The sequence below is a fragment of the Esox lucius genome, chromosome 14, assembly GCF_011004845.1.
Source record: "Esox lucius isolate fEsoLuc1 chromosome 14, fEsoLuc1.pri, whole genome shotgun sequence".
Classification (NCBI taxonomy): domain Eukaryota; kingdom Metazoa; phylum Chordata; class Actinopteri; order Esociformes; family Esocidae; genus Esox; species Esox lucius.
In genome coordinates this window covers 12,155,544-12,180,884 of record NC_047582.1, presented here as the reverse complement: position 1 = coordinate 12,180,884, position 25,341 = coordinate 12,155,544, and the positions used below count along the sequence as shown (strand labels likewise).

Genomic DNA, 25,341 nt, shown 5'->3' with positions numbered 1-25,341 from the left:
CAAATTGTGGGCTCTCTCACCCACTCAATAGCTTCACCTCAACTTGTCAATCTTCCTAAATGTATGAAATGACGTTTCATCCACCTCTCCAGTTTGATTCATCAAGTTCAACTTAACAGCTCTTTAAGGAACAGTTAAGCCCAAAAGTATTCATACCCATGCCAAATTTTGAGCCATAGTGAATTATTTTTTTTACCAATAGGTTTCTTCTGGCTGGAAATGACATGAACAAGTGACAAAACACGATAAGACATTGTGCTAGAGATACAAATGAATAATGTAATTATTTCAGTTTTTTTCAAATTTCTTTGAAATTTCAACATTATTCATACCCCTTGAAATTGTTGCAAATATTTGAGAAAATGCAAGTTTCTATACCATTTAAAATGGTCTTGTAATTTCCACCATGAGAGAGCATTCTAATCACCTATAAATTGAGAACAGCTGAACAGCAGTAGTTCTCTAATCTGTTACTAGCCAACTGCAAGTCATGGCTAAAAACAGAAATAGTTAGGTTATTCATTTGTTTCTCCAGCACAGTGTCTGTGTTTTGTCACTTGTTTATGTCATTTCCAGCCAGAAGAAACCTATTGGTCAAATAAAAATTCACTATGGCTCAAAATATGACATGGGTGTGAATACTTTTGGGCTTAACTGTATATTAAACAAAAGAAAATGATTCCACAAGTCATGACATCCAGGGAAAACATGGGAGTTGTCATTTCCTGAAAAGCAGGGACACCAGAAAATTTCCTCTAGGAAAAATAAGTCCCTGACACACCACAAATACCAGCAGAAAATGAGACCCATTTAAAACCAAACAATCTTAATAAATATAAAATCCATTATTTGGTTGTCCCCTTTTAGATTTGATAATTTGCTCCAAATCATGTGGTGTGTCTAATTGATGAATGTAAGAAATCAGGAAGGTCTTTCCAGGGCTGTCTTTTGATCCATGTCCTCCATTAGTTGTCTGCCTGATATAACTCAAAAACAAAGGAAGTTGGCAGGAGCGTTGTACGGCTACAGTTGGAAAACAGGCCACTTTATTATTATACCTCATGCTCATTACCTGGCAGTGACAGATGGTGTCAAATTAATGCATAATTCACATTTCTACAGTGGATAATGCATGGTCATTTAGACACAGCTGCTTCATGGCTAAATACGTTAAAGCACATCCGTGCAGCCATCATTATTACCAGGTCTGTGTTATGAGAATCTATAAATCCCAGCAGTCCCAGCAAAGTTGACCAGCAATAAAACTACAACATACATTGTAGTTTAACAAACATATGAATATTGTTTCATTCTATAAGCCAAAACGTCTTCAGTTTCATAGAGATTCTTTAGTGTTTATGGGAATAATTATGAAGGTGTTATATTGCCCCCTAGTGGCCAATACATTCACTGATCTTCGGACAGCATTTGATAACACCAATGATGAAGACCTAAAAACCACTAACAGAATTGTTCCCATCAGTTAATCGTATACCTTATTTTCAGTAACAGTTCTTTCACTATCAACAGTTGCAGTGAGATTTTAAATGTGTAATTAAATAGAGACTTCCAATTACTCTGGTTCAACACTTGCTCAGTGTGTTGCAGATAATGCAATATGTGCAGAACATCTGTCTGACATTGAGCAGTGTCCTCATTAGACAGTTCCATGGGCTTTGTGTCCATTCTCTCATTAGTGGTATAAAATACAGTATTGCAAAAGCACTGAATTTCAACATCATTAACCACAGCAGGCTAGCTACTACAATGTCTGGCTCAGTGACTTGGGGAAGCATGACTCATTTTGGAAATAATGCTGATCAATGTGTAACTGTCTCTGTGAAAATAAGGGATTATCTGACCAAAGCACTTGAACCATGCCCTGTTTTAATGAACATCGACCTTCATTACAACCGTGAATGACAATTTGAACACTCATTTATATGCCTTAATATTCTAAATAATTTCAGTGTGAGAGGATTTAATGCTGGCTTCCAGCTCTTAGTGTTGACTTACAAAAAATGAATATGTAAAACTCTCAGAATAAATTAAACATCTTGGATTTCTGTAATCAGCTCATGGCTGCAATAACCTTTTCTTTCTCTCTTAAGAATGCATTCCATTAAACAACACTGCATTAGTCAGTCATATATTTTGATGTGCTCCCCAGATTTAATCCAGGTTGTTCCCATTTGCCTCTAGGATATAGTATCCTTTACCCAGCCCCATAGTTGTGTAAGCCACAAGTTAACCCCTAGTTCTGACATGTACTGTATTTCAGGTGTAAGCATTTTCCGACAGAGTTCCCTATATTTAGGGTCAATGTTTTTCCTTAAGTTGTAGCCCAGAATGGAACTCTCCCCAACTGGCTGCCAGGGAACCAGATCCCTGTTCCAAATCATCCGTGCATCCACAGCAACCCCACCCTCAATGCAGATGGCAGCCATCTCTGCATTCTTCTTCCTTAGCTCCCTCACCTCCTGCTCCATCCGTGTCCGGCCGTATACCTCCACCTTGGCCCAGAACGTGGTGTTGAAGTGCTGGTAGAGCCTCCAGTCAGCGCCGTTCCACTCCAGGGCCTTGGCCCTCAACTCAGGGGTCAGTCGTGACACAGATGAGTGCTTGCGGGCATTGAGCTTGAAGAATAGCAGATCCTCCATTGTCCAGCAGAGTGTGTCTTTCAGCAAAATGAGAGACTCCTCAAAATACTCCGCCATCAAGACCAGGTTGAAGCGGTTGGTCAGACTCTGAATGCCCCTCTCCACCAGAGGGTGCTCCGGCTCCAGGTTGTTGTCTAATCCAAAGTCAAAGAAAAGAAGGTTCTTGAGGTAGAATGAGTTGTAGCTCTCTGGGGAGTAATAGCTCCTAGGGTCGCGCAAAAATTCAGTCAATTTTGTCTCTCCACGAATTCCCCAAGTCAGGGGAATCGCCCAGCGGAAATAATGGAACGATGACTCAAACAGCTCTGCGGGGTCTCGTAGAATGGTGATATACGCAGCATCTGCTGGGAGAAGTTTTGCCACCTCATACTCATTAAAACGCATGTGGTTACATAAGATGTTAAAACATGCACCAGGCTGGTAGTTTTTCACCTGGGAGCACAAGAAAGGGGATGGGTAGAAGAAGTCATTGCGACCATCAGGAAAAGCAAACTCTAATCTGTGCTTATCACCGAAACGGAAGAGGATATTGAGTAATGTGCTGCTGGCTGTTTTGTGGGTCTTCATGAACATGATGTCCACCTTAGGCTCACACTCCCCTGACGGACCGGTTCTGTTTTGAGAGGTGTGGGTTGAACTGTGCACCAATCTTTGGTTAGAACAGGACAGAGCCACTCTAAACCTATGGAGAAAGAATTTATTCATGTTACCTACCAAACCGATTTCAAAGCCAATCTACGTTTCTGTATCAAATAGCATATACAGTGGACAAACACTATTTTGCAGTAACAGCACTGCTCACAGACTTACTTTTGTTTGACTGCTGGGGTGGATAAGCAGTACAGTACCAGCATGTAACTGGTCAACAGAGTTCCTACAGCCAGTCCTCTTGCTATTGACTTGTACCTTCTTCCCATCACCAACACTAAGCATCCCTTCAATGTTAATCCAACCTAGAATAAAAGGGAGAGTAGGTATAGACTTCTAATTGAATTGTTCTTTGTCATTGGGGATTAGGGTTGCCCAATAGATTAATTAGGAATGCATACTGTGTGAAACTACCATAGTCCCATAAGTCCCCTATGCATTCTTCAACCCAAGTGTTTATGAAACACATAGCCTTACTGGTCACCCTCACTGACACCTCTCTGAATAGGATTGAAAGTATCAGCTAAGCCTGAGTTATATCATGGGGTCATGTGGGAAAACACATGAAAGCCCAATCTTTGCAGAAGACATAATGATAAATGTTTTTGCTATAGCTGAATACAAAGAAAAGTCTATTTTATTCACTGTAATGATTGAAACAGGTATTCTTCACATTTCTTGACTATTACAGACTACACTGTATCAACAAAACACAAATCTAATAGCACAGTCAATATTGAAGAGGCCCTAAAAAACTAAGAAGGGACACAGAAACCCAGCTAAAGAAGATATAAACTCAGAAGAAGACAAAGAGAGGGAATGATTCCTCATGCCTTATGCAAAAAAAACGGATACTGCCCCCATGTTTACACATCAAACATGCTTTAGGTTCAGACATGTTCCTATCGCAACAGGAATAGCCAGAAAATACTGAACCCCACCATCTGGCCATAGAGGACAATTGCTGTGTTCAGAACCAACTTTTATCTTCTTTTCAAGTACAGTAACTGCTCCATTGATCAATCCCTTCAGATCTTTTTACATCTTGCTCTATCAGAGCTAATATTTGTTCAAAGGACAAATTAGTGAAAAAATATACAAAACTGGGCTGCCTGTATAAACCCAGCCTATTGAATATGGGAAATGCCCTTGATATAAGTGCAGTTGTCGTAATTTGAATCAGAACCTGCGTATCAACACCCAACCATGTTTGCATATCATACATAAGTCGATAAAGAAAAAAGCTACAGAAAGCTACTGCAACCATTTCCACCCATGAGACCTTTTGGGATTTGGTTCAGCTGTCAGTCGCGTTCAGAGTTTTTTTTGTCATCGCCTTCTTTCAAATCTTTTGAGTACAAAATGGCATGAAACAAAAATTATGCTTTCTCATTTTGGTGTTGAAATGCAACTTCCTCAATGCTTACATAAAAATAGATAACACTTTGTGAAGGTGTAGAATTGTTGCATAATTGGCAATTTAGGGATATATTTCACCATTTCAATAAGATTTATAGAATTCTTGAAATCTCTAGCACAAAATGAAAGCTCTGCATTGTGATTGGTGAAGGTCAGATGTTAAGGTTACTGTGGGCACCAGAGAAGGGCTGAATAAGTGAACACGCAACTTAAAGTTCAATAATGAAGTAATGTTTGGCCACCAGTACAGTCTACAAATCGTTCTATTTACAGTAAACTTGAATGGAAGGTCAAGGCGTTCAAGTATTGTGTAACTGTAAGCATGTTTTGTTGTGCACAAATCTATTGTAATTTAAGTTTTATATTTCAAAGTCTTCTCTATGCCTCATGGAAACATTTGTAGAATGTCATACCATTAGAAGTAAAGGTGACTAGAATATCCTTTGGTATTAAATGTGCCACAACAGTGAATCCTTCACAGTTCAATAAAGTTTCTCAAGGAATTCCGAGAAAATATACAACAGCAAGAATCTATGCTAAATTAACCACTTCCGCCAATTAGGCAACTCCTGAGCAATACAATCAGAAATGCAAGAAGACGACTGATAATGTAGGTAGGCCATGGACCAGAGGAATGAGTAACAACACAAAAACCCAACACTGCATCATTGTACTCTAGCCAAATATGTAAACACAGCAACATTACACCAATATAGTCCATAGTGAAGGCTTTCCTTTGCTTTGTTGATATTCAATAGTATGGTTAAAAACTCTTAATACAAACACAAATCGTTTTTGACAATTATTTAATTGGGGAAAAAACTATTCTAAAATATACCCATTAAAGCGCTGAAAGTGATATATTATATAGCTCAGTAAATTACACTGTTTTCTTAGTAAATTCTTCACATGTAGCAACCATCTAAATGTGACTGAAAAACAACTGTGGCTCAATTGGTAAGTGAATGGCACAAACAACAGTAGAGATGTAGGCTTTATTCCCACTTGGGTCATGTGAACAGTTACTTACTGATGTTACTTAGGATACAAGTACTACCTGCTACAAAATGTTGATAATGACGGCGGGGACACAATGTCAAGCCTAACGCCTGATGACCACCAGATACGTCAACATTTAGAGTACGTATTTTTTCGTACTTGACGCACATGTGCTTTCGCAAAGTATACGGATGGAAGCAGGGAGGAGATTATTTTTGCAGTCTCTAGAGAACCTGCTCTATATGACCGTCTCAAAAGTGCGTCTCAAAAAATGCTGCCTGGATCAGGATTGTTACTAGTTATATCTGCGCAGTTGAATGAGATATCCAACTATAATTGTGGAAAACAAGTGCTGGTGAAAACAACAAGCTAAGTTAGAGCAGAATGGTTCGAATTGTGCAGTAGTTTGATACAATGCTAGCTAACAACAACAGTTAGCTATCTACTTAATTCCTTTTGAGTTTTTTAGGTAGGCTACTGTAGCTACTTATTTTATTTACCAGATTATCAAATTTTGCTTGAACAATGTAGATTTGACATTGTAAATAATATAAGGTTTGATAAACCTGCCATTTTTTTTTAGTTGGCACACAAAGAGTTGTGACACACAAAGAGTTGTGACACACAAAGAGTTGTGACACACAAAGAGTTGTGACACACAAAGAGTTGTGACACACAAAGAGTTGTGTGTCATGGTGTCACGCTACACATACTGTGCCAAAGCGCACACCGGGCACAGATGATGCAACACCCACAACACCATCTTCATGCAACGAAACAACGACTTGATCACCTTGGGCAGAAAGGCCGGGATAGGGAGCAACACAGCCCTGCTGCCATTGCCGTTGATGGCGAGACAGCCAGGATGCGTCGACAGCGCACAAAGGTCACTGACCCTTTTAGCAGAGGTCAGAGCCAACAAAAGTGCCGTCTTAAGGGACAGCATCCTCAACGGTATCTGATCAATAGGTTCGAACGACGTGTCGCACAGCGCCTCCAGAACCAAGGCCAACACAGGTACACACAGGCTCCTCTTTGGTGCTGTTGCGAGCATGCAGACAGTGAAGTCGGCGGCCGGGCTAGCAGGGACCGCTCCAGCGGTCAAAGATGGTGAAGTCATCCTTGGCTTAGTAGAAATCACTGTAGACTGCATACTTAAACCTTTCTCGTGAAGAAAAAAGGGAGACTGAGCAGAGTGTCAGAACCTCTTTTATAGCCATGGGGGCAGATGGCCATGAGAGGTGTGATTTGCATATTGAAATTTTCAGTGACTGCCTACTGGCAGAGGGGTAAACTAATAGGAGCAAATCCACTATGGGCAAAGCTTCACAAAGTAGAACCAAAAGACCGTCTCAAATCGCATACTATCCATACTATTTACAGATGAAGATTGGTATATGTCAAACCATAGTAATGGTAATAGTATGGGAAAAAATGACCAGATGGTTTACTATTTCCGTATTTTCGGAGTACACAACTGCATTCTTTTTGGGCTAATACAATAAATCACAACACCATGCGGAGTAAAAAAGGTCAGCAACGATTCTAGTTTTTTCACTGGCGGAAGAACTCCGTTATCTTCACCTATATTTATTTTTATTGCATTGTCATTTACAAATCAAAGAAAAACAAACGTTTTGCCATAAAATGTAAGACGCCAGTTAAGTTTACATTATTTGCAATCCATTAGGTGCAGATGTCATTGGTATATAGCTAGCTGTAGCCAGCTACGTTTGTTCAAGCAAATATGGCTTTGGCAGTGTAAAGTTCGTCTTTCAGTCTCGCTAGCATGGCTTCAATTCTTATCACTATTATAATGTAGTAAGATGGTAGTTACTAGTACTGCTGGCTTGTAGGCATTTCAGGACGCCAGTGGTAAAAGCGATACATTGAAGTAAACAATACATAAAAATATGAATACATAAAAACTTTGTCAATCTAACAAAATGCTTAAATTGTGCCTAGCCAAATATTAATTGACGGGATTTTAATGCGCGAAAAAAATTATCTAATGTCGACACGCAATTTCATTATGCGACTGTATGCCCCAATACAGTATGACTTGCAGTATGTAAGTCAATGTAGATTTTTCTCAGGAATTCGCGCGCAAAATTAGCTGATACTTAGTCAGAAAATAGTCTGTCTGAAATTTTGAAATACACTGTTATACTCTATTTAGTATTTATAAATTAAAATAAAAGCAACTGCTAGCGAATTTTTATTTATGAATGGGAAATTATATAAACACTATTTCAAAGTGAAGACTACTAGTTACGTCTTTATAAAAAATAGGTACATTTATTAAACTTGTAATACACATACAGTAGCCTATATCCATTTAATATTAATTATTGTTTTATGGTTTGTTAGTCATTTTAATGTTTTTGTTAGTTTTGTCACTGTTTCTATATTTAACTACACTCACAAATTGTTAGCTAGCGTCCTGACCTATGATTTTAACCATTCACCTTACCTGATCTGGTGTATTCTATAAATCCACCAAGAAAGCAGAAATATGGTGAATTAAACAAAGAACCTGTGTAGTAGTGTAGCTACGCGCCGGGTGTGACAAATTCAAAATTACGCGCGCAGTAATTACGCGGTTAACATCCGCCTTCTGTGTTGTAGGCTTCAGTAGTACTTGGGATTTGACAGTTGCGTCAGTTTAAAAAGCATACCGCAAGTAGTAAGATGTATGAATCTATACATTAACATTTATAAAGTATACACTTGATCAAAATAACAATTACACGTAGATGCTTAACAAACTGATTGTTGTGTACGCCAATTCAATCATGATTACACCACTATAAATGTGCCCAACAGGCATTGTTAGCAGTTAGCAGTGTCACTTGTAAGTCTGCTAGATAACTGTTCGCCGTTTGTTTTATACTTTCTGCTCTATTAAATACTAAATCATACTCAGTGTATAAAACAATTACAATTAAATACATCAACGGCAAAACTGCACATTTACCGCATCTGCTTCTGATGATTCAACTTCGCTATTAATCTCTCCTGCGTTACCAAGACAACCGCTGTGGAGTGGACAGCAGACTGTCCACAGCGGGTGACAGTCCGTCTCGCGCACGGATGCAAACACACACACACACACGACCGGCTCATACTGGGGTGACAAAACGGATGAGTTTATAATGAATTATTTAAAATTTCTGACTGATAGAAAATCCTAAGACTATATATATATTTTTATTTAACTGACATTGATCACTAAGATGGTCAAAGACATAAAATCGTTAAATGGTGTAACAATACAATTTCAATTGTTGTTGTTGCAGTACAGATGCTTTAGAATGTGACATACACATGTGAAGAGAGCAGGAGCGTCAGGTGCCTGTGGTAATCTGTTTGGCAGTTGTGGAGTTGTGAGTGGTGGAGTAATAAAAGAGCTATACTCTAGGGCAGGTGTCTCAAACTCGCAGCCCGCGGGCCAATTGTGGCCTGTGGGATGATAGTTTGTGGCCCTGCCTTAATATGACAGTTTAATAGTGTGGCCCGCGAGTTTGATATGTATGGCACTTTACAGTGTTGTGTGCGGAGCTGAACGAACCTACCAATCCCGGTGGAGTATATGGCTCTTGGGGGCGGGACATCGGCCGGGCAGCTGTTTCTCAATGTCAAGGATGCTTCCTTGGTAGGACTAGTCCTAGGCCAGGCTCCTCCTGAGCACTCGGAGAGCACGTACAATGGAACAGGCTAGCAAGTGCACGTCATTGAAAATGTTTTGCCTTCTCTTCCGCGCTACATTTCAAAACACTGGACGAAATCGAGTTGGAACTGTAAACGGTGCTGTTAAATTTTTTTGTTGCAATGGAGAAGGTGAATCAGCGTCAGTCTGCTTGCAGAAGGAGAATACTCTGTCGACAACTATGTCTGCAACGTGCGAAGGTAGGTAACGTTACCGACACTGATAAGCTATAATACAAGCATTACATTAATTAATCTTAATTACATTAACTTTCAGTAGCTAACCGTTTACATTAGCTTGTAGTTTACTGCATGTATGTAACATTAGCTCATTGTCCAGCAGCTTCTAGCTACTAGCTACATTGTCCAGTAGCCAGTAGCTCTTCAAGTCATACTGAGGGTCTCAACTGCTTCCTCCCTCAAGCCAAATGTGGCTCGGCTATGCGAGAGGAAGCGCTGCCAGGTCTCTAGCAGCAAGGAGTAGGCTAGAGAAGCCATGTTCAGAAGAACAGTTCATGTTCTTCAATGTTCCATTCATGTTCAGGACAATTCATGTTCAGAAGAATGTTAAAGATTAAAGAACTGTTAATACAGACATTTGAATCTGAATACAGCACATTTAGGAGACTGAAGAAACCACATATAGTCACTGACTAGAGAAATCTAATTATTATTATTTTATTTATTTATTACTAATTTATTTATTTTCTTATTAATTATTGATTTGTTTATTTATTTTTTCAGAGATTTGAGAAGATTCGAATTTCTTGTGGAAAACCTGATGCGGCCCAGCCTCACCCAGACTTTGCCTCCAGCGGCCCCCAGGTAAATTGAGTTTGAGACCCCTGCTCTAGGGTAACCACATTTTCAAACCCCCAAACCGGGACCCTTGTGTAAACGCACGTTAATGCACGCGCACATGTATGCGCTTATGCACGCATGGTGGTCGTGGCTAATTAGCTGTGAAAAAAATGCCAGTGAAAAATGCCAGTATCTCGCAAAACGTGAGTACACTCCCTCATACTGGTCACTGGAAGTTCAACATGGCACCTCATGACAAAGAACTCTCTGAGGAACTGAAAAAAAGAATTGTTGCTCTACATAAAGATGGCCTAGGCTATAAGAAGATTGCCAAGACCCTGAAACTGAGCTGCAGCACGGTGGCCAAGACCATACAGTGGTTTAACAGGACAGGTTCCACTCAGAACAGGCCTCGCCATGGCCGACCAAAGAAGTTGAGTGCACATGCTCAGCATCATATCCAGAGGTTGTCTTTGGGAAATAGATGTATGAGTACTGCCAGCATTGCTGCAGAGGTTGAAGGGGTGGGGGGTAAACCTGTCAGTGCTCAGACCATACGCCACAAACCGCATCAAATTGGTCTGCATGGCTGTTGCCCCAGAAGGAAGTATCTTTTAAAGATGATGCATAAGAAAGCCCGCAAACAGTTTGCTGAAGACAAGCAGACTAAGGACATAGATTACTGGAACCATGTCCTGTGGTCTGATGAGACCAAGATAAACTTATTTGGTTCTGGTGGTGTCAAGCGTGTGTGGCGGCAACCAGTTGAGGAGTACAAAGACAAGTGGGTCTTGCCTAAAGGCAAGCATGGTGGTGGGAGTGTCATGGTCTGGGGCTGCATGAGTGCTGCCGGCACTGGGGAGCTACAGTTCATTGAGGGAACCATGAATGCCAACATGTACTATTACATATTGAAGCAGAGAATGATCCCCTCCCTTTAGAGACTGGACCGCAGGGCAGTATTCCAACATGATAACGACCGCAAACAAACCTCCAAGACGACCACTGCTTGGCTAAAGAAGCTGAGGTAAAAGTTGATGGATTGGCCAAGCATGTCCCCAGACCTTAAACCTATTGAGCATCTGTGGGGTATCCTCAAATGTAAGGTAGGGGAGCGCAAGGTCTCTAACATCTACCAGCTCTGTGATGTCGTCATGGAGGAGTGGAAGAGGACTCCAGTTGCAACCTGTGAAGCTCTGGTGAACTCCATGCCAAAGAGGGTTAAGACAGTGCTGGAAAATGATGGTGGCCACACAGAATATTGACATATATTGATACCCAATTTGGATATTTTCACTTAGGGGTGTACTCACTTTTGTTGCCAGCGGTTTAGACATTAATGGCTGTGTGTTGTGTTATTTTGAGGGGACAGAAAATGTACACTGTTATACAAGCTGTACACTCACTACTTTACATTGTAGCAAAGTGTCATTTCTTCAGTGTTGTCATATGTGGAATCTGGGCATTAACAATTACAACATGAATGTATGTTTCATTGGAAGTGAATGTGCCTAGATAATGAGAACAACAGAAACCTCTCTGTTTAGATTATCTCTCTGTAGGTTGTGCTCTGATAACCACAGGAATGTTTACAATGGCCATCTGGCATGGTAGTTGACTTCTAGAAACAAGCTGGCAACTATCTTTACAGTGAGAAGACAATGGAACATTCACCAAATGACATCTGTGCTGCAATTCTCCAATATACTTGAGCGAAATCCTCCCTCGATTTGATACAGGTTCTACATTATTTGACCACTATACGTAACCGCTGATTTCTAACACACATGAAAAGATATAATCAAATATTTGATTATATAATCAAATACACCTCTCAAATATAACTGTGAGAGGTGTACTCACTTTTGTGAGATACTGTATATTGATACAGTAGTAATTGTATCAATGTCATTCACGAATGGCTAATAAGCTGTTAAAACTGCCAGTGGCAAAAGCCATACAGTTCATAGATGAACTCAGTTTAACACAATGGCTAATGATGTCTAACGAAATATTCAAACTTGGCATGATGTTAATGCGTGAGTTGTCTCACTTTTGAAGGTCTAATTTTGGAGGAAATCCTTCTTCAGGGGAGATAAGCATTCAAAAAAACTAGTTGTCTCACTTTTGCAAGGCTGATTCTGTTTCTCCTTTCGGTTATAAAATGTCCCATTTTGGAAAACACCTGGGGTAAACCAAAGCCTGACTTTCCCACCACTCAAGGGGGTCTACAGATATCTGAAGCAGGGGCTCCTCCAGATAAGCCCTCACCTCCATGATGGCATCTGCAGAAGGATTTCTTCTTGCAACACCTCCTGCTTTTCCTGTGGATCCACTGTGGACGATGCTCTCTGATCTGCGTCTGACTGCTGGTTGCGGAGGTTGACTCTCCCTGCTGCTACAGCAATGCAGCTCTATTCTCAACAAAGGATTTATTTTTTACTCTTGGGTCCAGTGCTGCTACCTCTGATAGGTGGTGGTTGTATTCCATCCTGTGAAACCTGTGTGCCATTGATGCACAGAGAGAGTTCACAAATGTTGTTATTTGTTCCGTGGTTGTTGTGGTTCTCTGGAAGTTGGCAGTGACTTGCTGCAGACCTTTGGCGAGAATTATGATTTTAGATGCTGTTACATAGCTGCAAGAGAGAGAAATAAGTGTTATCAGATAACATCATACTATGCCACTAAAATATATACAGTGGATATAAAAAGTCTACACCCCCTGTTAAAATGCCAGGTTCTGAATGAGACAAAGATAAATCAAGTCAGAAATATTTTCACCTTTAATGTGATCTATAACGTGAACAATTCAATTGAAAAACTAACTGAAATCTTTGGGGGGGCAAAATACAAACCTCACAATAACCGGGTTGCATAAGTGTGCACACCCTTAAACTAATACTTTGTTGAAGCACGTTTTGATTTTATTACAGCACTCAAGTCTTTTTTGGTAGGAGTATATCAGCATGGCACATCTCTACTTGGCAATATTTGCCCACTCTTCTTTGCAAAAGTGCTCCAAATCTGTCAGATTGCAAGGACATCTCCTGTGCACAGCCCTCTTCAGATCACCCCACAGATGTTCAATTGGATTCAGGTCTGGGCTCTGGCAGGGCCATTCCAAAACGTTAATCTTCTTCTGGTGAAGCCATGCTTTTGTGGATTTGGATGTGTGCTTTGGGTCGTTGTCATACTGAAAGGTGAACTTCCTCTTCATCTTTAGCTTTCTAATGCACGCCTGGAGGTTTTGTGCCAAAATTGGCTGATATTTGGAACTGTTCATAATTCCCTCCACCCTGACTAAGGCCCCGGTTCCAGCTGAAGAAAAACAGCCCCAAAGCATGATGCTGCCACCACCATGCTTCACTGTGGGTATGGTGTTCTTTGGGTGATGTTTTTGCGCCAAATATACCGTTTGGAAGTTCAACCTTGGTTTCATGAGACCATAACACATTTTCCCATATGCTTTTGGGGGACTTGATGTTTATTTTTGCAAACTTAAGCCGGGCTCGGATGTATTTCTTTGTAAGAAAAGGCTTCCGTCTCGCCACCCTACCCCATAGCCCATTCATATGATGAATACAGGAGATTTTTGTTACATGTAGCACACAGCCAGTACTTGCCAGAAATTCCTGCAGTTCCTTTAATGTTGATGTAGGCCTCTTGGTAGCCTCCCTACCTAGTTTTCTTCTTTTCATCAATTTTGGAGGGATGTCCAGGTCTTGGTAATGTCTCTGTTGTGCCATATTTTCTCCACTTGATGATGACTGTCTTCACTGTGTTCCATGGTATATCTAATGCTCTGGAAATATTTTTTTACCCTTCTCCTGACTGATATCTTTCAACAATGAGATCCCTCTGATGCTTTGGAAGCTCTCTGTGGACCATTGCTTTTGCTCTGAGATGCAACCAAGAAAATGTCAGAAAGATCCTACTAGAAAAGCTATTTTTGTAATTAATCAGATTCACTTGATGGCAGGCCTGTAATGACTATTTGACATGAGTTTGAATGTGATTGGTTAATTCTGAACACAGCCACATCCCCAGTTATATGAGGGTGTGCACACTTATGCAACCAGGTTATTGTAAGGTTTTTATTTTTCAGTTACCCCCCCCCCCCCCCCCCCCAAGATTTCAGTTTGTTTTTCAATTGAATTGTTCACATTATAGGTCACATGAAAAGTGGAAAAAGTTCTGACATGATTTATCTTTGTCTCATTCTTTTACATTACAAGAACCTGGTATTTAAACAGGGGTGTGTAGACATTTTATATCCACTGTATATGTGTAGGTGTGTGTTAATCGATACAGTGCTTTGATAAATAATATAGACTCCTGTCACATTAGTATTTCAGTTAAAAACAATGAAAATATTTTTTTGGGGAAAATTTGTTTTTGGGGACCATATTTTTTAGAACAATAAAAACCTGAGATATGTTAATTTTACAAATTTTCCACCTATATGCTTTGGAAACTCACAATTTAACATATTTAACAAATTGCCTTAACAAGGACACAAATATAAGACAGAAAATAAATTGAATGTACCATTTACCCATTTGTATCCACCGTTTATATATGTACTATGACACAATGCATACTACTATTACATTGTTAATACACCAAGGAATTACCATTGTATAATTTGTATTATTGTATTAGTATACTGTACCTTTCTGCGCTAACTTCAAAAGTGACCTCTTCAAATGTTTGTAAAACCTGGCATGCTTCCTGTACAACATCCCATTCTTTTGGGGTCAGAGGGTCAAGTGATGAATTCATTAAGGCCAGGGTGGAAATGACTGCATCTTTAGATTCAAGAAATCGCTTCAACATTCCACCTGGTAGGTCAATCTTGATTGGGTTGCCTTCAGTTACTCTGCAACTGCTGTGCTTCTGTGGACAACTCTACTGTTGCCTTCACTTTGTTCACAGTTGGTTTAATTTCAGCCAGAGCATATTTAAACTACCAGGTTCATGGTATGTGCCAGACATGGATGGAGTGCCCATGGTATTTTCCATATTGCAGCGTTTATGTTGCTTGCATTCTCACTGGCACAACTCACCACTTTCTCCATGACCTTCCATTCTGCTGCAGTTCTGACTAGTTCCTCTGCTAGATTATCAGCAGTCATTTAATTCAAAACAATCAAACAGGCCGGACACCATCTTGTAGTTCTCTACAAAATGGCATGTTACAGAAATGAAACTACACGTTGTTCTAGAAGTCCAGCAGTCTGTAGTGAGGCAAACTGCTGATGCCTTTTCAACTCTGTTCTTTATTGCTGCCTGTAAATCCTCATACAGTTGAGGAACTATTGTGTTAGATAGGGTTTTCCTGCGTGGAAGAACATAAGCTGGATTTAGAACATGACGGTAGTTTCTGAATCCCTTGTCCTCAACAATGATAAATGGTTGGAAATCTCTTGCAACCATTTTAGCCAATTCTTCATCTATCATCTTCTTTTATGAGGTAATGGCCTTTGGCATGTATTGGCCTATGGAGGTCTGGGTGGCAGGTTTGGGGATTTTTGTCTGGTATCTGTAGGCACTTGCAGCACTGGATGTAGTTGTAGAGGTTGTAGCAGTGGTCCCAGACCCAGCTGCGGTAGAGGCATTATTAGCATCAGGTAACACAATAACAGCAACTTTCAGATGCGGTAGAGGCATCATTAGCATTAGGTAACACACTAACAGCAACTTTCAGCTGTGGCAACAAGAATGTTGGATGTTTTGTTTTTACGTGCCTGTGGAGATTGTTGGTGGAGCCAGAATGAATTGAAAGTGTTGCTTTGCAAATACTGCATACTGCATTTTCCTTGTTTTTTGTAAAAAATTAAATAAAAATCCAAATATGAGATCTTTTAGGAGTGTCACTTATGTTGGTGTCCTAGTAGCTACTGAGTGAAACACAGTTTTTTTATATATAGGCTATACAGAAAATCGATAATTGAACACAGTAAACACATATTCACAGATTGTGTATATTACAAGATGTTAATATGAATTATCAATTTAAAAAAGTGTTTTACTAGTTAGAGTTTTTTTAATTAAAGTTTAAATGTAAATTTAAAAAAAAAAAAAAAGCTTCCTAAAAGCTGAGTAGCAGTAGCCATTGTTGTGGTCAAAACTCTGTGTCTGCTACTTTAGGTTCATTGGCAAGTTTTCCCAGAAATGTAATTAAAAATAATAGACTATAAACTATCCAGGCAACCAGTATAATCTAGAATTTATTACAAGCTTGTAGGTGATACAACAGTTGTTATACATAAAGTGTTCAGCAACATATTGAATCAGTGTACAACCTCAGTGCAAGACAAAAGTGTATGACAACCAAATACAGTTTAGGAATATTTTTTTTATGAAACATGAACCAACTCCAAGTTACCTCCCCCTGACTTCTTCACTGACTATGGGTGTGTCTTGTCTTGACTTAGGACCTGACCAGTCTAAATCACTTCACCCATATCTCCACCACTGAACTGTCAATATTACACAGATGCCTCTGTAGGGTCTGCATACAGGTTCTGAAGTCATGCCTAAATCACCCTAACTTGAGCCATGAGTAGATCACTGTCTTACAATATAATACAGAGAAGCATACAGTAGATTGGAATGCGTCCTTAGTTCATAAGAGTGGCTACACAATACAAGTCTTGTGATTCTCAGGTTAGTTAATCCAACTCCAACTAGCCTGACTGATGAGTCATCAAGATGCATCTTCTCACAGAATGTGCTAATAACAGAATTGTTATGTACCTGTTTTGTTGATGCCTAGATGAGTATATTCTAAAACAGAATAAATCAATATCACTAGTATATTATGAATTAAAAATGTGAGATTAAATTTGATATGAATAATAACAAAAACAGTAATATAACATTTACAAAATCTTCTACACCATGATGAAGCCACTGAAGGAAGAGTTAACAGATCTGCAGGAAATGAAACTTTTACACCTGTAACTCCTGTTATCTTTACACCTGTAGAAAAAAGTGAAATCCTGAGACAACTAACACACAAAGCCAACATGTGGGACTGGACAGAAATGCACGAAGAAGCATTTCTAAAATGTAAAGACATCATAGTGAAAGCACAGGTACTGAAGTACTACAACCCACAGGAAGATTTGACAGCTGGGAGCTGCTCTGACACAGGGCTGTAAGCCAGTGCCATTTGCAAGCAGAGCACTGACACAGACAGAAAGGGGTTATGCTCAAATACAAAAATAATGTTTGGCTATAGTGTTTTGTATGGAAAAGTTCCACTAGTGTACTTATGGACATAAATAGATAGTATAAAGTGACTATAAACTATGTAAAAAAAAAAAAAAAGAGGCCTTTACTTACTAAGAGACTTCAGTGAATGTTGCTCAGACTACTGAGGTATGACATAGATGTAAATTATATTCCTGGTAGTGACATGTGGCTTGCCGACACTGAGCAGGGCATGCTTATGAATGGTTGGCCACAAAGCAGGAAAGACACACCACATGAGGTCATGTACTATCACACATTCCAGGAGGAATTTAACATACAAGATGAGATCATCTTTAGGGAGAGAGATGTTATTCCCAACACACTCAGATGTGAGATAACTCTTCCAGGATTCAACATTAACGATGGCCCGCTGGCCCAGGGACCAGTAAGACCTAACCTCAGGCCAGTAGACAAAGACAGTCACTCCATTTAAATTCACAGTATTGTATAAAAATTGTAAAATGCTTTTAATATTTGTCACTTTTCCCGCTTCGATTTTCGCCTGTTATCGCAATAAAATGCATCTGTGGCTCTTCTTCTCCCTGCTAGGTATGGTACAGTACCGGTGTTGTCTTTTAGACCATTAATATTGGATTGCTCATCTGTTTAGACCAATCATGTATTCTAGAGCAGGACCCAAATACGGTATTGTCCGAGGCAAAACAACTGTGCTCATTTTTGTTATTGTGGAAAGAACAGGTTCCATGGGTCAAAATCGATAACAGCAAGGGACACATGTACTGCCGTTCATTTTGTGCGTTCGATACGAAAGCCGATAAGGCAGGGTTGTTTATTAAGGGAACAAACAACTACCGAAAACCTTCTCTCACAGTCCCTGCAGAATGCAGCGTGTATTGTGGCCAAATGGGCTGTTGACAACCCCATGGCTGCACCAATGAATGTCGGCCAGCACCGAATGAATGAGGTGGCATGTAGCCAAATTGAAAAACGACTTACGACCGCATATCATGGTGTGAAGTGGGAGAAACCCTTCACGGACTACTTCCATGACATAGTCCGTTGAATACGGATAGAGAAACCATACAGACATGGCTTGTCGACAGTAAGTGTGATGTTAACTAAGCCTGCCTAAGCGCTTGCTAGCAGTGACACACAAGAGGCCAGTCAACCAACTAGTGCAAGTACCGTATTGCTCCATATTTATGTTATCATAATAATATTAACTTAATTATTATTTTCATGCTTTTCTGTCACATCAAATAAGCAAGAATCTCCATGAAAAGATTAAAATGATATTTATTTTAGCAAATTTTTTTGATAACCATTTATTAAAAAGTAATGCTGTGCGTTGCATCATATTTATGTAAATATCCATTGCTTGTATCAGCTCTCATGTCTCATATTGCATGCTAATCTGTGGTACAAATAAATATTCTGATGATTATTATATTATGTTTTTTTCTTTATTCAGTTAGGGCCAGTAAAAATACAGTCAAGGCCAGTAGATTTCAGACCAACTGGCCCAAAAGCGGGGAAAAAGTTAGCGTTGTGTCTTGCCCATCATATTCACTTCTCTCAACTAGGAATAGAAGGACGCTTTAGGCGGGTAAGATAATGTGTTTACAGGCAAAGAATGAACAAACAGATAAAAACTTTCATAGCAAATTGTGACACATGTAGGTCGATGGATGCTAAACAACAAAAAGCGACATTGCATCCACATGAGATACCACACAGACCCTAGGCAAATGTGAGTACAGATCTATTCAGTTTCAATGGCAGAGACTACCTCATTACTGTAGATTAGTATTCTAACTTCTGGGAATTAGACTACTTAGCTGATACCACATCAAGTACCACATTTCTACTGATATGATATTGTGTTTTCTGATAATGGGCCACAGTACCCCTCACAGGAGTTCCAGCAAAAAAAATATTAAAGGCAAAAACAGCAGGGGAGGACCCTTACCTGGCTATGCAGGATCATCACAAAACACCCACACAAGCTCTGAATATGAGCCGTAATTTGGCAGTACAACAACCCACACAAAGACTAATAGACAATCAACAGAGACAGATGGCATACTTCAACAGGAAAGCGAAGGACCTGAGCACACTGAAACCAGGAGACAGTGTCAGAATCCAGCCTTTTGAACCCCACACAATCTGGAGGAAAGCCACAGTCATGAAACCAGTTGACCATAGGACCTACCAGGTCAGACTGGACACTGGAGGTGTTCTGAGGAGGAATCGTCACCACCTCAGACTAAGTTATGACCTACCTGTGCCATGCCAGCCAGTGACTGTTAAAAATCACACAAGGCCAGAAACTGTTTCATCTCACAGACATACCACTGGTGATACAGCCTAAAACACATTGAAAGATTATTATTAATATTAACAAAAGCTGATGGTTTATTTTGAGTTATTTAGCAAGCTGTACGGCTGTAGATGTCCCTCAGTTGAATAATTCTACTTTATTTGGAAAAATAATAGTTTGATAAAAAGTGTGGTGGCTGAAAATGTGTTGGTTTATCCTCCTTAAGCAATCCATTTGAAATAGATTAAGAATTTAATTAAAAAACCCAAACTGTTTGGGAATTGTATTCCAAATTCTTTGTATTCCAAATTCTTTGGGTGACTAAAATGTAATGCTTCATTGTAATACTGAGGCGCGAAAATGCCCCTACCCCACAAATCAGTGTCGCACTAATGCATCCAACAGAAAATGCTGGTATCTTCTTGAAGATTCCAGACACTACCAGTTGGGCAAGAACCACCCCTACACACCTGTCTCTACTTGGGACGTTGTGAGAGGAGGCATTCAAGAGTTCCCAGGGAGGCCAAAACAAAAGGCCACGAATCAGGCAAGGCTAGAAGATAAAGAAGGAATTCAGCTATGCGATTTGATTCAACTTTATTGTCATTGAACAGTACAAGTACAGTACAATGAAATGCAGTTGCATCTAACCAAAAGTGAAAATAGAAAAGGGCAGAAAATGTACAATCATTAAGTATAGTGTATGTTACAAGTGGGATAACAGTTGTGAGGGTAGAAATGGCAATTCTAAATTTCATTCTAAATGTGCAATCAAGGCAAATTGAAGGAGTACGGTAGCATGTGCAACCAGGATGCAGAGATATCAGCAATGAGGTCCCTGAGGTAGACATGCATGTTAACAACTGAAAAAATGCAAGCGTGGTGGCAGTACTAAATGTGCAAAGAGACAAATAGAATGTGCAATGTGCATGTGCAACGGAAATGCAGGGATAGCAGCAGTGAGGTTCCCGAGGTAGACACGTACCGTAACTGAAAACTTACATTATCAGACTTTGTGGTATGAGACATTCATATTTAAGAGACATTTCCATAAAATAGTGGTTTAAAAAGAAAATTCCAATGTAAATCACTGAGTATGTAATACATACTGCCTAATAGTGCAAATACTGTACTGTGTGCGGCAGTAAATCTAATGTAGAAAATACTCAAGGTCAGAAAACGCTGTCGAATTACATGACTGAATATTGAATATATACAGTTGGGTCCGGAAATAACTGGACACTGACACAATTTACATAATGTTGGCTTTGTATGCCACCACGATGGATTTGAAATGAGAACAACTGAGATTGAATTAAAGCTTTAATTCAAGGGGTTGAAGCAACATTTTGTATGAAACGTTTAGGAATTGCAACCATTTTCATACACAGTCCCCTTATTTCAAGGGCTCAAATGTAATTGGACAAATTAAAACAATCATAAATAAAATGTTCATTTTTAATACTTGGTCAAGAATCCTTTGCAGGCAATTCCTGCTTGAAGTTTTTAATGCATGGATATCGCCAAACGCTGGGTTTCCTCCTTTGTGATGCTTTGCCAGGCCTTTACTCCAGCTTTCTTCAGTTGCTGTTTGTTCGTGGGCCTTTCTGCCTTACGTTTATTCTTCAGCAAGTGAAAAGCATGCTCGATCGGGTTGAGATCAGGTGATTGACTCTGTCATTGCAGAATATTCCACTGGGTTTGAAAGTTACTGGCCCCAAAAAATGTTTTACTGTCCCTTCTTCCAAAAGTTGTATTTTATCAGTGTTGCAACATATAACCAAATACTTTTTTTATTTAACATGTTTAATCCTTAATTATTTATAAAAGCATTATGGATATATAAAACATAATTATTTTTATATTTCTTTCATCACATTTCTAATATAGAAAATGTATAAAAAGATAAGTCAACAAAACATTTGACTTTTAAACAAAACACAAACTCATTAATCCACAGGAGAACAAGGCGAACGGCTGGTCCGTTTTAGATACTAGCTATGTCATAGGCATGAAATCACACAATGGGAATCTGCATTTAAATTCCTGATCAGTACAACCAAGGGCCCTGAAGACGAATTGTCAGCCACCCGCTTGGCTGTCATGCAGACCAGGTGCTGTTTGCTATTGCCATGGCTGGTTAGGGACTGTTTGCGATTGTTGTCGGTGCCTTTGTAAAAAGAACCACATTTGTCCTCTAGCCAGGGACTTACGGCAGACGACAATGTATCTGAGTTCCATCGAAGTCGAAATCGGTAAATTATTTTTTGCACTGAGGTAAAAATGTTCGTTAGAGCTCGTCGTTATTCTGAAGGCAGCGATCGCGGCATTGCCAATTACTGGCCATCGGTCCATCGTTATTGTCGAGCCCTGAGACAATATATTCCTATACACTTCAGAATTAATCCGACTGCTTCTGTCTTGTGTCACATCATCTATAAACACAAGTGCCATTGGAAGCCATTCATGTCTGGAATTTTTTTTGCAGCCTATGTATGGCCTGTTTCACTTGCATTGAGAGCTCCTTTGACGCATGTTGTGGGTTCACAGCAACAGCTTCCAAATGTGGATGCCACACCTAGAATCAACTCAAGACCTTTTACCTGCTTAACTGATGAAGAAATAACAAAGGAATAGCCCACACCTGTCCATGAAACAGCTTTTGAGTCAGTTGTCCAATTACTTTTGGTCCCTTGAAAAAGAGGGGGCTACATAGTAAAGAGGGGCAATTCCAAAACCCATCCTGCAATTTGGATGTGAATTCCCTCAAATTAAAGCTGAGACTGCTTTTTAAGCCCATTTTCATTAATGAACTGTAACTTGAATATATTTTAGTAAACAGCCAAAATAACAAAACTTGTGTCAGTGTCTAATTATTTCCAGACCTAACTTTATTGCCTCATGGCACAAAAACTATTCTATATGACACAGTAAATGTATTGTAGGAAATAATTGGATAGTGTGTAGTCAGAATATGTTATCAAATCAAGGGGAACTGTGTGCTACATCCCACAACCCAGGCAGAATTTTTTTTAATGAATTACATCCGCAGGTTCTCAATGGGTTTTTTGTCCCCTCTCCAGAGGTACATAGCTTGCATTGATACTTTGTGAACTTCAGTTTGTCTCACCGCAGTGAAAAGCAACACATGCATTGAAAATATTGCCACGTGCAGTACACCAAACACCCGCACCCCGCAGAGTCCCAGAATGTAAACATACCTTGTGGACTGCTCCACTGACAGTGAATGACTTATGTTGAGATAAATGTAGTTTAAATAATGCTGATTTAATAACCATGTATTCTTATGTTTTTGTTTTATTAAATTGTATGCTGCAGCCAGGTTAGGGAAATATGATTGAATACAATAACCATAAAAAGTTTACATTACACTCAGCCACACTCACTCAGACTTTACACCTGGCTCAGATAGAGAGACAGGATTAAAACCCCACAATTAACATACAAATGAAACTGCCTCCTATACAGCACAAAGAGACCTTCTGTCTCCAGCCCCCTGATGTTCTAGTCTAGGTTAGGACAATAGAATGTAAATTACTGTAACCTGGTTAAGATTTCACACCTGTATGCAAAGAACCTGTTGATCTATGACCGAGAGTTAGAGCATGTCCGTCTTCATTGGATTGGATTCGTCCAACATGTCACCATGTCAACAAAGAACCAATAAGGATGGGTTTTACTCACGAGAGTGAAAAGTAACCGCCCCAGTGGCGGGAGTATTAAAACCAATGTTCGATCTTTATTCGGGGCGAATATTTTGCGGAAGCTCGAGGGTTGAGCAAATATTTGACCACTGCAGTGTATTTCATGTATTTTGACTTATCAATTCATATTAATAAATCTTTGTGCTAAATTTCCATTTGGACCGGATCCTCGTCCTTCTTCAGAAATTCTGGTACACGTAAAATTCTCAACACTTACACTGCAATGCATTTGATAGAATTGGTGGACTAAAAACAGCAAAATTGCCCCCCTAAAATATTGAATATATTCATTTATAGGGGACATTGTTTTCATTACTGTGCAGATGTTTATTGTGGATACATTGATTTTGTACTTTTTGTTTGTACTTTATGTTTAAATTGCGTTGTCTTTGTGAAACACAGTTCTCCTCCATTGTAAATCCCTGTAAATCTAGCACGCTCTAAATTTTCCTTGGCTCCTGCTCCGTTTAAACTTAGGAGGACATCAGGTCTTGGCCCACACCTCCGGAGTAGCAGGCTTGAATGTCTCGTTGCTGTCCCTGTCCAAAGTCCTTCTAGTTGTGTTGCAGATCAAGATGCTGCCTGACATTTCCAGGTACCACTCTGCTGACCCCCCCCCCCCCCCCCCACATGCATTTATTAATTATTACAACTTACTCTTAAAATGCTCATCTGGCACAACTAGAACAGGACTGGTCACCCCTCCAAGCCTGGTTCCTCTCTAGCTTTCTTCCTAAATTTCGGCCCCTGTTAGGGTGTTCTTCCAAGCCACTGTGCTTCAATACCATTGTTGCTTGCTCTTTGGGGTTTCAGGCTGTGTGTTTTGTAAAAGCATTTTGTAACAACTGCTGTTGGGCTTTATAAAGGGCTTTATAAATACATTTAGATTGATTGAGTAATTGAAAGCTACACATCAGCATCTTCTTTGGTGGTTGACCAACCTCCGTTTCTGATATGGCACTGCACAGGAATCTAATGCGTTCTAAACCCCACGAGCACTGCAACCTACTCCAACAAAAGGATTTGCCGATATGCGGATTGCACTCCAATAAAATGAATAAATGGATTTCCGCCTCAAATGCATTTTATAATACTTGTTTTATAAAATGTACTGGTACATTTAACTCTGGTATACTAGACTCTCCCTCAAGGCCAAATGATTTTCATATACAAATCCGAAAGGTCTAACCTGATGCGTAATGTAGGTGAGTACACTATTATTTTCAGTATCTAATGATTTTTTTATGACACTATTTATTAAAATAACGGAATCAGCATAACAATTCGATATTACACTATACTTAATATGCTATTCATTTAAGAATAAATGTTCATACTCAAAATATACTCTATAGCCTATTAAAAGATCAAGATAGCTCACCAACCCCGTAGTTACTCTTTTGACACACCCCTTCTCCTGCCAACTCGCGCAGAGTTCAGTTCGTTTTACATTCCGGAATGTTCCATTAACAAAACTGAGATGTAATGAACGACTAGCACTGTGTTGTGTTTGCTTCTAGGTTCTTGAATGTAAAATGTAACGGAACTGTTATACTAAACGATACCTGAAAAACGGGGAGGGGCTGGTTAGTGGGTTGGGAAACCCACTAACCAGCATCCATATTAGGAACATTATCATTCGTCCCCAGAAACTCCGTTCTTCCTCCTACTCAGTCATCACCCCTCCATCGGTCAAACGTCACCCCTCCCTTGGTCAAGTATCCGCTGTCGCCTTATCAAACATCACCCCGATTAAGCTTTTATCCTCCCCTTGTCAATCGTCAGCCCTCCCCTTGTCAATCGTCAGTCCTCCCCTAGTCAATCGTCAGCCCTCCCCTTG

The 25,341-nt window shown here is 39.7% G+C and overlaps 1 protein-coding gene across 3 annotated transcripts; it reads right to left on the bottom strand.

Annotated features, from left to right (window-relative positions):
* Positions 1-611: 611 nt before the first annotated feature.
* On the bottom strand, positions 612-25,319 carry LOC105027060 (galactosylceramide sulfotransferase). Of its 3 annotated transcripts, none has more exons than XM_010898953.4 (4): positions 24,883-25,319; positions 12,700-12,871; positions 3,471-3,613; positions 612-3,342 (listed from the first exon to the last, which is right to left on the bottom strand). In XM_010898953.4, exons 2-4 carry the CDS (start codon positions 12,745-12,747, stop codon positions 2,199-2,201), a joined length of 1,335 nt encoding a protein of 444 aa, XP_010897255.2. In that variant the 5' UTR covers positions 12,748-12,871; positions 24,883-25,319; the 3' UTR covers positions 612-2,198. The 3 variants fall into 3 exon arrangements, with proteins under 3 accessions (XP_010897255.2, XP_019908684.1, XP_028980749.1); XM_020053125.3 differs by having other exon boundaries at positions 24,887-25,319; XM_029124916.2 differs by lacking the exons at positions 12,700-12,871; positions 24,883-25,319 and adding an exon at positions 12,507-12,559.
* Positions 25,320-25,341: the final 22 nt, after the last annotated feature.